General features: G+C 37.3%; 1 protein-coding gene across 3 annotated transcripts; it reads right to left on the bottom strand.

Annotated features, from left to right (window-relative positions):
* Nucleotides 1-962: 962 nt before the first annotated feature.
* Nucleotides 963-11451, bottom strand: LOC103720777 (E3 ubiquitin-protein ligase RNF185-like). Of its 3 annotated transcripts, none has more exons than XM_008810658.4 (3): nucleotides 11265-11451; nucleotides 10011-10676; nucleotides 963-1275 (listed from the first exon to the last, which is right to left on the bottom strand). In XM_008810658.4, exons 2-3 carry the CDS (start codon nucleotides 10650-10652, stop codon nucleotides 1192-1194), a joined length of 726 nt encoding a protein of 241 aa, XP_008808880.2. In that variant the 5' UTR covers nucleotides 10653-10676; nucleotides 11265-11451; the 3' UTR covers nucleotides 963-1191. The 3 variants fall into 3 exon arrangements, with proteins under 3 accessions (XP_008808880.2, XP_038970259.1, XP_038970258.1); XM_039114331.1 differs by lacking the exon at nucleotides 11265-11451 and adding an exon at nucleotides 11209-11247; XM_039114330.1 differs by lacking the exon at nucleotides 11265-11451 and adding an exon at nucleotides 11128-11236.
* Between the last annotated feature and the right edge of the window lie 201 nt (nucleotides 11452-11652).

Genomic DNA, 11652 nt, shown 5'->3' with positions numbered 1-11652 from the left:
GTATACCTATACGTATATGTATACATATATATAATTAATGCAGTAACAAAGCTGCTTCCATGCTCCCACTATGGTAAGAATAGCATCAAGCATAACCAGTAATTACCATCTAATTATGTGGATGCCGCCACGACTACGCGATTGTAGGTTGATCTGCAAGGAACATAAAAAGTGATAGCAGAATGTGTCATATGGATCAGGGGATGCGGGCTATACGCGGAAGAGTGTGAGGGTACCATGACATCAAGATGATGCTCAGATTTACTCTAGGGAACCAACAAGAAAGCTTGGTATTTCTTTCTGAAAAAAAATGAAAAAACACAGTTCAGTCTCATTGATGAAGACATAGACTGCATTGTACTCAAAAAATATAACGCTACATTCTTCATACCAACAACAATAAATCTGAACTTAATGCCTCTCTCAAACTAGGGTTACTTGTAGTTTTCATAGATGAAACTGAGGGATTACTCCCATCATGTCACTCAAGTAAGTGGTGTTATTTTAATCTAAGATGCACGCGTGGATCCACACACACAAAAGGAAAAGGCCCAATTGCAGTGACATTTAACAGCCAACAGGTACTGTGGAATAATAACTTCAGCCATTCTTCTTTCAGAAATGGAGCACAGATATAAATATCCACCATTGGTTTTATGATGGTAACGCATGTAGTTCTGAGCCATGGAGTCATTGCTCTGTCAACTGCTAGCGTTTAAACAGAAGAAAAAATAAGATATGACTACTAACTTTCTGATATTGTAAGGATTCTAAGTAATTCAATAATCAATTGAGATGGTAGGGGAGCAGCGCCTGCCGCAGCAATTTCCATCGACAAAGTGAGGCCAACATGCGGTGCATCGAAAAAGTAGATGGGGGATAAACAAGGAACCGTTTTGACATGCAGATAAAAACGTTGGATAAAGCGGTTGTTCTGAGGTGTTCTGAAGCTTCCACTTATAAGAAGAGAATAATTATGTGGTTGAATTGGAATAGGTATAAAAATATTGGCAGTTATCTTGGAATGCAAGGAGATAAATGAATCTGTTACAATAATCAGGTGAAAATATCGACACATTTCTTGGATGAGTTGATGGGCATCATTGTGCAATTTTGATAATCATCTTGATCAAACAAGAGCTTTCAAATGCTGGGGTGTAGATGGAGGATGAATCACGAAGACAGAATGGGCTAAACAGTGGCACAACTGAAGATTATAGTGAAGGAGAGGGCATCGCAATTCTGGGAACCTACTCTTTGCTGCAACAACAAAAACTGGATGGAAAGAGCATAATTGTCAGGATAACAAACGAACAAGAAAAGGAAGCAAGAAAAAATTACATATGATAGAATTAAATTCCAAGTAAGACAGTAAATGAAAAGAAGTGATCGGTTCTGAAATTCATTGCTTAGGACAATAGGCTTCCCAAAACTCGATCCAACAGATACAAAAATACGAGGAGCTTAAGATTACTCAGTAGGATGTACAACTACGACGATCTCTAGGGTTTCTTCAAATTCTCATCAATTCTGTTTCAATCATGCGAACAGACAGGGCCACTGACTGAGAGCTTTCAGCTACCCTACTCCTGATTGGCGCCTTGTCGTATAGAGAGGAAAAGGAAAGAAGAGGAGCTCTATTTAGTAAGGTGATAAGTGGAACTAGTTGGTCTGGAATCAGTTTACCAAGCTAAGCCAACACAAGTAGTTTAATTAGCCACTCAGAACAAGATATAAGGGTACTGTTCACTTAAAAACAGCAAGGTCTGCCATGTCAAGGCACACCAAGCAGGAATTCAAGTCAAGGAAAATTTAAGGTGAAGACAAGTAGGGATCAAATGCAAAATTGGCCATTTAGTAACCAGGATATCATAAATCACTGCACAAAACAACACTAACGTGCCTCCATGATCTCCAGTGAGGACCAGATCTAATGTCATCTGTCCCTTATCACTCCCCTAAAAAGCAGAATTATCTGAAGATCTGCATACCAAGTTTCAAATAGTCCGAAAAGAACCAGCATTCATTTCCAAATCTGTACCCACAGTATCAAAACAACCTAATTGAACTCTCACTAATTTCAAGCGACACTGCCTTATGCTTTCTTGCCAGTCTTTTCCTAGAATCACTTTTAATCTTCCCAAACTAAAGTTACTTCTGATAAAGATGCATATTTACCTGAAGAAGCACCTTTAATCTTCCTAATAATCTAAAGTTCCCTGAAATAGATGCAAGAATACAAAACAACTAGCACCAAAAAACCAGATATTACCACAAATAAAAGAAGGGAGACATCAGAAAAGCAGCTAGCTTGCTTAGGGAAGATTTTAAGCCCAGTGTGTGTGTGTGTGTGTGTGAGAGAGAGAGAGAGAGACCATATTAACCACAGTTCTTTCAAATATCACAGTTAAACATCCTCCCAAGAGAAAGTGTGTCCGATAATACACCAAATGATGCATTTTTTTAGTTACCAGACTAACTTCTATTCCCCGTACTTCTTTTGAGAAAGTGACACTTCCAATTTGATGTGAAAGACATGATTATATCACCAACCAAAGTTTTAAGAGCTTTTTTTTTTAAGTCTCTCACAAAGATAAATTAGGTAGCATCACACTGTCAATAATTCATTATACACACACCCACACATATATATAACCAGTGGATCCACTTTTAGAGGCCAACCTAATTAACATCCAATAGTATGCAACTGATGGTATCTTCCATCATATTGTATACTGTTTTGTATTTATGTATATGAACACATTCAGTGCCAAGTAAAGATTCAAAAAAGAAAAACAATAAAAGAAATCAAGAGGACAAAATTTTAAAACTGCGCATGTTAAGTTTGTTTCCATTAACACTAAATGAGAGAAGAGAGAAAAAGGGAGTGTATATCAATCACCAAGTTTCAAGAGATGTAAGTCGCGATCAATGCTTGCACCTCAGCTAGATTATTCTAGAGCATATTCTTCTGAAAATGAGATATATCACATTAAACTAATAACTAGGTGACCATTATGCCAAAATTGCGAGAATCCATTACAACAGGCAAAAACAGATAAGCGGAGACAAGTAACCCATTTCTACCCATTTCCTGCTAAGCACTAGACTCAAATTTCAATTATGCTAACAAAATAAATAATTCTGTCAATTATCCAGTGTAGAGAAGAGAGGGGGAAGTGTGTGTGTGTGGAGAGAGAGAGACCTAGTTTGGCATATAAAAGACCTAGTTTAGTGCGTCAAAAGGCCTTGTTTTACGGTATACACAAAGGGATAGGCATATATCTGTTTTATTTCTTTCAGTCTTATGTAGAAATTAAGTATAAATTTCTTCCCATCATTATCTCTTTCTTTCGAGTTCTTGCTGCATATTTGGTCTATGGAATGGTCCTTTTAATTGTGGACTCAATCAGTGCGCTGAAATCTGCACGAAACCAGAATACAATTCATATTCCTGGTACCGTTTTCAGAATTGAACCTTAAGGTTCACATACACAAATTTCTGGGATCAGTACTAACCATGAGCAAAATTAGAGCATTGCAGATAGGATATGAGCCACTAATGGATGCTAAGCACAACAAAAGTAGCCAACTCCCAATATGGGCATCCTGATACTACGACAACAGTTTGGCAACAGGACCATCAAATTGGGCATGAGGCCATTCCCAGGTACTAAAAATTTATCTTAAAGCTACAAACATGTCTTGGCAATGAAGGTGAACACCACAAATACAAATGAATTACTAGAGAATAAAAACCTCAAAACAAGGTAAAACCACAAGGACACGATGTATGAAGATCAGCATGAAACTTTACAAGAGGTCTGAGCCAGAGTGAGGGAGGTTGGAAACCGGCAAAATATTTGGACAATTTGGAGTGTAGAAGAATCCAATTTGACAAGGAGACAAAAGTGGACAAATCACAATGGATAATTCACAAATAAATGACAGACACTGGATAATAATCAAGTTAATTTGACTCAGAGCCATAAACAATGGCCAAAGGCAATATAACCCTCATTCGTAGGTCATGATGAAACAGGGAGAAACATGATGTATGGATCCTAGTAAACATAGGACCATTTAGACATGAAGAAACCTGAAGCATAAAGGCTCAAAACTGATTATGGTCCTGCAATGTATAAAAATGGTAAAATAAGGACGAAAATTACAACTTCCGCACTACAATATTTGGACATGTAGTCACCACGTCACATGTCAGCACTGCAAGTTCTTCTCCTTTGCAGAAACAAAAGCTTGTTCAAGCAGACTATAGTTAGTGCATAATATGTCATTTTCATCCATCTTCACCCAAGAATTCATCTTAAATGATACAAGAAAACCAAAAAAAAATTCTACCAACATCAATTATTAACCAGTATTTGCACAAAGACAATTTGCAAAAATCAATCTCCTCTACCCATCCTTAATCACGATATAATTCCCTCCAAAAAATGCCTCATTATGAGATCAACTATTGGTCAACAACCTCTACAAAGAATTCCACTTCCTCTGGATGGACCAGGTAACAAATACCAAAAAACAAGAAGGAAAAAAAATTAATAAAGCTTTCAATTCCAACAAGATCTTAAAGTTTTATATTACTGTAGTTAGGAGTGCATAATGGGCAAAAACAGCCCATGGCCCAGTCAGTTCTAAATATCAAAGGTCGACCTTGAACCTAATAGTTTTGATCTACTTAGACCACAAGGTTGACTTTGGTCCAAATTAAAGGAAAAGGTCGCTGTACAATAGAATTCTCCACTTTGAGGCCTCTTTAAAGATCAGAGAGTCAGAGTTTCTTAATGTCAACTAAAAACAGCCAGTCTTTCAAGTCCTAATTCCTCCTGGCAAGAAAATAATTATACTAAAAATAATAATTATAATTAGTAGTAGTAGTATTCGTATTATTAGTATTAGTATTTGCTAAAGAAACCCTAATTCATATTTTGCTAAGAAGTCATGTTATTAGAGAAAAATAAGTGTTCATCTTTCATCGAACTATATAACGATACCATAAAGTAGGAAATAACAAAATCCTAGAAAGGGAAAAGTTGTCAGTTCATTACATTGAGAATATGTCATATTTCCAACTTTTAATTTAGTTTGATCTCTTGTTTCTAACTCACAATCATACAGATGATCAAGCTTTCTGCAATTTATTTAATACTGTCCAATCTAATTTGGTGATAATGACTCCTCAAGTTCTTTCCAAGAGCTCAACAATATTCTCAACTTTGCTAACATAACCAGCACATCATCCAATGAAAAGAATATGCAGAATTGTTAGTAATAACATGGATACCAATGCATATGCACAAAAATACTTGTTTAATGGTATGGTTACTAATGAAGTTCAACAGCCATTTTGAAAAATTGCATGATATAATCCAAATATGTTGGCCACTGCTCCTCAAGTTTTCTTCAACAAGTTAACAATTATCTCAACCACGTTAATAACCCAAGTATATGAATGGAACCAATATCTATTACCAATTTCATTAATGGTATAGATATCATAGGATATCAATAGCATGGCTATCAATACATATACACCATCAGTCATCCTTATTTAAAACTGATACTTTTAAACCAAGCTTTTTATCTTTAAAAGCCTTGCACTTTATATCACATTCATGTTACCTCAATCTTTCCCCTTACCCCAAGGTACCCACACTGAACATTTAAATATAGGTAGGCGTATAACAATTTGGTTTCTATTGCAAGATGAAATCTTTAAAGATTAAAAGGATTTGACACTCACGAACACCAAATTCTTATACCAGAGTCCTGCAAGTTAGAGATGCACGAAACATAATCATGAACCACAATCCTGAATATCTTATGTTTGCCAATTATCAAAAAGCAAATGCTTTCATGTGCACCTCAAATTTGCAGGCACCTGATTGTTACCCATGCCTCCCCAACATCTGACACCTCAACCACCAAGCGGAAAACATGCCATTTTAAATGTTTGCTTATTGATTAGCATTCTAATTCACTGCCATAAAATGATGACTGCAGTAGGGATGGAAATCTTTGAACTGACCTACTAATCAAACAGAAAATTAGCAGGTTTTGTTTGTCATAAACAGGTTCATGTCATAAACAAGTTGATTTGACTAATTCTTTTATATAAAACAGACCGTATTCTTGTTTAAAGTCTGGACCCATCTAAACCGGTTCAACCCATCTAATCATCGGGTTAGGTCAAGAAGATTACGACCTGAACCCATACATTATCATAACTAACTTGTTTACCTCTACAATTTAACATGTTACCTATATCAAATCAAGTTATCCATGCCCCTTAACAGGTTAAACATGTCAAGTTGACATGTTAAGTGTGCCATCATAGAGCCAATCCAACCTAACCTATCTAATAAATGTCTTACATAGCTTAGGTCAAGTTACTTATTTAATAAACAAGTTGGCTTTGAGTTACGGTTTCTGACCTGTTTATTAAACAGGTCAGGTCAGGTTGATGGTTTTCTTAGCACCTATTCCATTGTTTAGGCACAAAATAAAGGAATGCACAGGAAAGTTCTAATGTTTAATAGTATCGATTTCTATATTCTAGAATGGAATTAATTATATATCGATTTTTCTTTAACTAAGAAATAGCTAGAAAGTTTGATAATACTTTTCAAGTGAAAATGCTAATCCAATCATTTGTTTCTATTTTACACCATAAAAGTTGCACAACAAAAATATAATTCCAATAAGAGTGAAAACGGCCAATTCTCTTATTTAGAGTTGAATCACAATTGCTCTACTTAAGTGAAAAGCAAGTCTAAAAGAAACATGATTCCATTACTTTCTTGCAAGCCAACATGGAATAAAGATATCGTTGAAATTCCTTTCCATTCCTACATCATCATGCAAAGCAAATGTAGCATCAATACCTTAGCCAGTAGCAGCCACTATTAGTTTCTGTGACATTACATATAGATAATATAATGCAAATGAGCAGTGTTTCAACTAGAGCCCATAGCACTGCTTTTAAAAATAGTCTATGTGATCACATAAGCAGCCACGACCACATTTATGCACCCCCTTGGCTTCACCCTATAGGCTTAGGTAGCTTGGTCTCAACAAAACTGGTTAGCAATAACTTGTGCACTTACACAACTGGATGCCTACTTACCTATGTCATACATAAGTTATGCACTCCACTCAGCTCTTCCTCCTAGTTCCTGCTCTATCTTCTCTCATCCTCCATGTCCCCACATTCTCACCCTTCACCATCCCCTTCCTCCTCCCCCTCCTACATCTCCACCAAGTTTTTCACATAGCCTCCTCTTCTTTGCATTAGTATCTATATACCACCTAACTGCTATTTTGGTACCCTTGCTTCCCTCATACTGTAGTTGCTTTTTAAAGATTTAATCTATATTTAGATTTGTGAGTAGTATTGTTGAAAGTGACTACATACACACTTAATTTGACTCGGCTACTCGGGCCAAGCCTGCTTGAACCCTACCTCTTTAGGGTTTTCTTTTCCCGTTTTCTTTTTCTATTTAAGCCCCATATGGGACATGTGAGGAAGCAGTGAAGTCTATCACCAGCCTAGTGGTAGCCCCTAATCAAATGCTAGCAAGAGCCCAACTAACAGTGACGAGCAGCAATGAAGGCTCATAGTCTTCTTCATCTGGCCATTATTCCACTTGTTTTTTGTTCTAACCTTTCCCTTTTGGTCTGCTTGCTAGCCTCTAGTCTACTTGTCTACTTGTCTCCTCCTCCTTTAGATACTTGCTAGGTGTTGGCTACTTAGCTATATTCTATAACTTGCTAGATGTTACTTATCATTAAAAAAAGAATATATAATATTTGTCACATGCTTGGTTATGCATATGATTAAAAGTATACATAATAAAATCTTGGAGAGCTTTCCTCCTTAGATGACCATCTAAGTGCCTAGGTGTCACCTAGGCTATACAAGGGGTCCATCACCTAGCCTTGCATAGGCAATTTGAGAACCTTTTTGTGATCCATTCCTAATAATTTTCATTGATCAATTAGTTCTTTCTGGGGGTTGATGGCATTAAAGAAGCTATTCTAAAGACAAACCAACACTATGAACTGAATCATAATTGAAAAAATATTAAAGTTATTTTGTTAGTAAATTTCTCAAAAGTAAGAAAATTTGAACAAAATGGCTTTTTGCTAGCCTCCAAAATCATGTCTACAATTCAGAATCTGACAAGTGCTTTGATAGTGGAGCAGTTATTTTGTAATAGCTTCTCGCAGGTTCCCTCTAGGGACAACAATAAATCTAGTCAGGTCAAGGTAGGACAATGACATATCAAACTTTGGTGTATACCCAACATAACCCATCATTGGTTTGGGACCTTTGCCCATAACTGCCCACGGGTCCCCATGATTAGGTTTGACCTGACCTGACTCATAACCTATACCCTACCTAACCCAACTCCAATGAGACCCAATTTAACTCACTCAACCCAATCTTCACAACACCTAGTGGCTCCAATGTGAGCCTGAGAAACAACTAATATTAAAAGAGACCAACCACTTTCAAAGTCCTAAGGTCCTGATCCAACCTAGTCCAACCTAAACAAATTCTATCCTCATTACCCAAATAATATCAAAGCTTGCGTCCATACCAACCTTGTCTAAAGTCTAGTTAAAATAAAAATTGACCTGAATCAAACCCAAACATAAAAACCTTGACCCAAAATTGACCGAAATATGGCCAAGTCAAATTTTGCCACCCCTACATCCCCCAGCATGCAAAATCTGGATCTACAACTTGGACTATCAGCTAAACTCAATTTGGCCAAAATATGACATAAGTTGATGTTTGATTATTATATATTGGGTGCATGCGAAAGAATTTTAACCCCACCCATCACCTAAGCAATCCTATTGCACCTCCCCCTCGAGCTTTAACATTGTCCTCCCTGAAGCCCAATGCCATCTTGTCGCCACTCAAGTCCTGACCTACAACTACACCTCTAAGCAAAAAAAAGAGTTGGGGGTGGAGGGTGGCTTGAAATGCTGCATTTCTTGTTGCATTGTAACTTTAATTGCAAGCAACAAAAAACATAGGCAATCACCGCCACATAACTGAGTATTTAGTCCCAAGCAAGCATGTATTATAAAAGGAGATAATGGGGTTAAGATAAAGTCTATCATGTGGCTCTTATGACTTTTAAGGCAAGTTAGCTAACCTTTGTAGCAGTGCCAAATAAGATAAGTGTTATCAATTTTGAATCTATCATTAAAGAGAAGGAAAGACTAAACATAACAAGTGGAAGCTTTAAATGAAAATTTGAAAAGTCAACAACAATAGAAAGTAATTTGTGATAGAAATGAATGCAAAGAGATATCTATGGCCATACCACTAGCACTAGGGTAAAAATTGGTGGTCATAGGTACTATTAGTGTCTAGTAGAAAGTATGTCGACAATCAGAATCAAATGATAAGGAGCCTCTTAAATGACCTTAGCATAAATGACTATACAGAATGAAAAGCTTTTAAATATAAAAGGCATAACCAACTTTTATCACTTTTATCTTTTCTAGTTCCTTCTATGTTCTTTTCTTTTCCATTCACATTTTTCGCTGGCATATATACAACCATCCATGCCTAGCAATAAGCTATGCAAAACCTTAAAAGTAAATTATAACTTTTCTAGGTAATGCAGCCCATGATCTGCCATGAGTAGTAAAACTTACAATATGGCAGCAATGCACTTTCTTTTTATCTTTCCTGAAAGAAGCTCTAAAATAAAGAAAGTATGCCAAGGTGTTTCAAAAAACAAAGTATTACACAACTGATAAGTCACCTGGAACATGTCGCAATATCATAGCACAGAACAACTTACGAACAAATTCATGTCAACATAAACTACCAAGATGGTAGTATACTAAATGCCTCCGGAAATCAAATACAACAGGTAATTATCTCATGCAAATCAGTAAAAATATCATGCAGTTATGACAACTGTCTAAAACCAAATAAGACTAGCAACTACAAGAGCACCAACCAGAAACAGCAGTGCTTTCAGATAAACATCAGCCTGCTGTCCATGAGACGCATGTCGTGGGAACCCATGAGCATGTCCTCCATGAAATGAATTCGCATACCCATAAGGGAAACCCGCTGCAGGCCCATAAGCAGTTGCATCAGGGAACCCATGAACTTGAAAGCTCAGCAACGGGAACAGACCACCAAATGCAGCAGAGAACGTATAGTTCCCGAACCTACTGCTTGCCACTGGAGTTCCGCCCATAAACCATGGGTTTGAGTGAGGAAACTGGGTCGGGTCCGGTGGTGGGGCTGTCGCAGGCCTTTGCCCAGCAGGACGGTTAGGAATGTTGACACCTGGGACTGACTTAGATCGTGGATCGGTTGGGTTTTTTCCTCGTCCATAGAGAGGGACTAGCTTTTCCTCTTCAATGATGGCCTTGCACACCGGACATTCTTGAGAGTGGGCATGAACATGGAGCCATTTGTAAAGGCAGGGCCAGCAGAAGAGGTGGCCGCAGAGGGTGACAATTGGGTCTTGTGCCAATTCAAAGCAGATGTTACATTCAAAGCTGCCCGCATCATTGCTGCTGCTACTGCTTCCAGAAAAAGAAGAGTTCTGTGGCTCTCTGCTCGATGATTCCCCAAATCCACTGGCCATTTTTGAATCCTAATTACCGATACACTGTGAAAACATTAGAATTCAATACATCAGCACGAGAACCCATTCAGGACCAAGTTGAACAATATCATACCACAATGATAATAAAATTAAAGAAACTTCCGCAAAATAAAAGGAAAATTATATAACCTAGCCAATAATCCTCAGGGAAACATACTAACTTTTGATTAAAGTAGGGGAATAGAAAACTATACATATGTATCTTTTGAAAACTAAAACCTAAAATTGAAGCCCTAAATCAGCAAAGAATCACGCTTTGAGACCCTCATAGCATAATCGATACCCTCTCTGCAGCTTAACTCTACGAATCTAACAAGATAATCACCACGAAGGAGGGGGAAAAATCTCCGAACAGATCAAATCCAAATCTGAAACTATTAAAACCGACAAGTACCGAATTAAGCAACATGGCAAAGAATCACCAATTATTCTAGATTAATTTCACGAAATATACCCAAGAAACCGAAAGAAATCGTCTGTAGGGAATCCAAAATTTCAAAAAAGAAATCTAGGGTTTCTATCGAATCTAACATACGAGCTTCAACAAACGTAAGAAATTGCCAAAAAATCGAAGTGCGTGAGAACCCAGACCTCGATCAAAAGAAGAAAACCGCCGAACAGCCGCAGTAACTTTGATTCGGTGCGAGGTAAAAATCGAAAATCTCCCTCCCCGATGGTGTAAAAAAGGGAAGGAAGACGCGAAAGAATGCTCCCGAATTATTACGCCATTCCTCGCCACCGCTCCATCGCCCATCGTACTGATTTTTTCCACGATGCCATAAAATTCTCTCTCTCAGCGAATGAAAGCACGACACGTAAACTCGACATCGAGAGAATGGGGGTAAGGGTGGGGCGTCGGTCCTGATACGTTTTAGCATGCAAAGTTCAAATCTATTTCGGCATCTTTATCCATTAAAAAAATATAAATATAAATATAAATAAGTGATTTTATTTAAATTTATATAGAATTTATATTTTT

This window comes from Phoenix dactylifera, chromosome 16 (assembly GCF_009389715.1).
Source record: "Phoenix dactylifera cultivar Barhee BC4 chromosome 16, palm_55x_up_171113_PBpolish2nd_filt_p, whole genome shotgun sequence".
In the NCBI taxonomy this organism is placed as follows: domain Eukaryota; kingdom Viridiplantae; phylum Streptophyta; class Magnoliopsida; order Arecales; family Arecaceae; genus Phoenix; species Phoenix dactylifera.
The sequence above is the reverse complement of the archived record's forward strand: the minus strand, read 5'-3'. Positions and strand labels throughout refer to the sequence as shown.

Bases quoted from the DNA above. Each gene is read 5' to 3' on its own strand.
- LOC103720777 (XM_008810658.4), bottom strand. From the start codon at position 10,652: ATGGCCAGTGGATTTGGGGAATCATCGAGCAGAGAGCCACAGAACTCT. The intron at 1,276-10,010 runs GTTGGTGCTCTT...CTTTCCATCCAG, and splicing joins TGAAAGCACTGCTGTTTCTG to TTTTTGTTGTTGCAGCAAAG.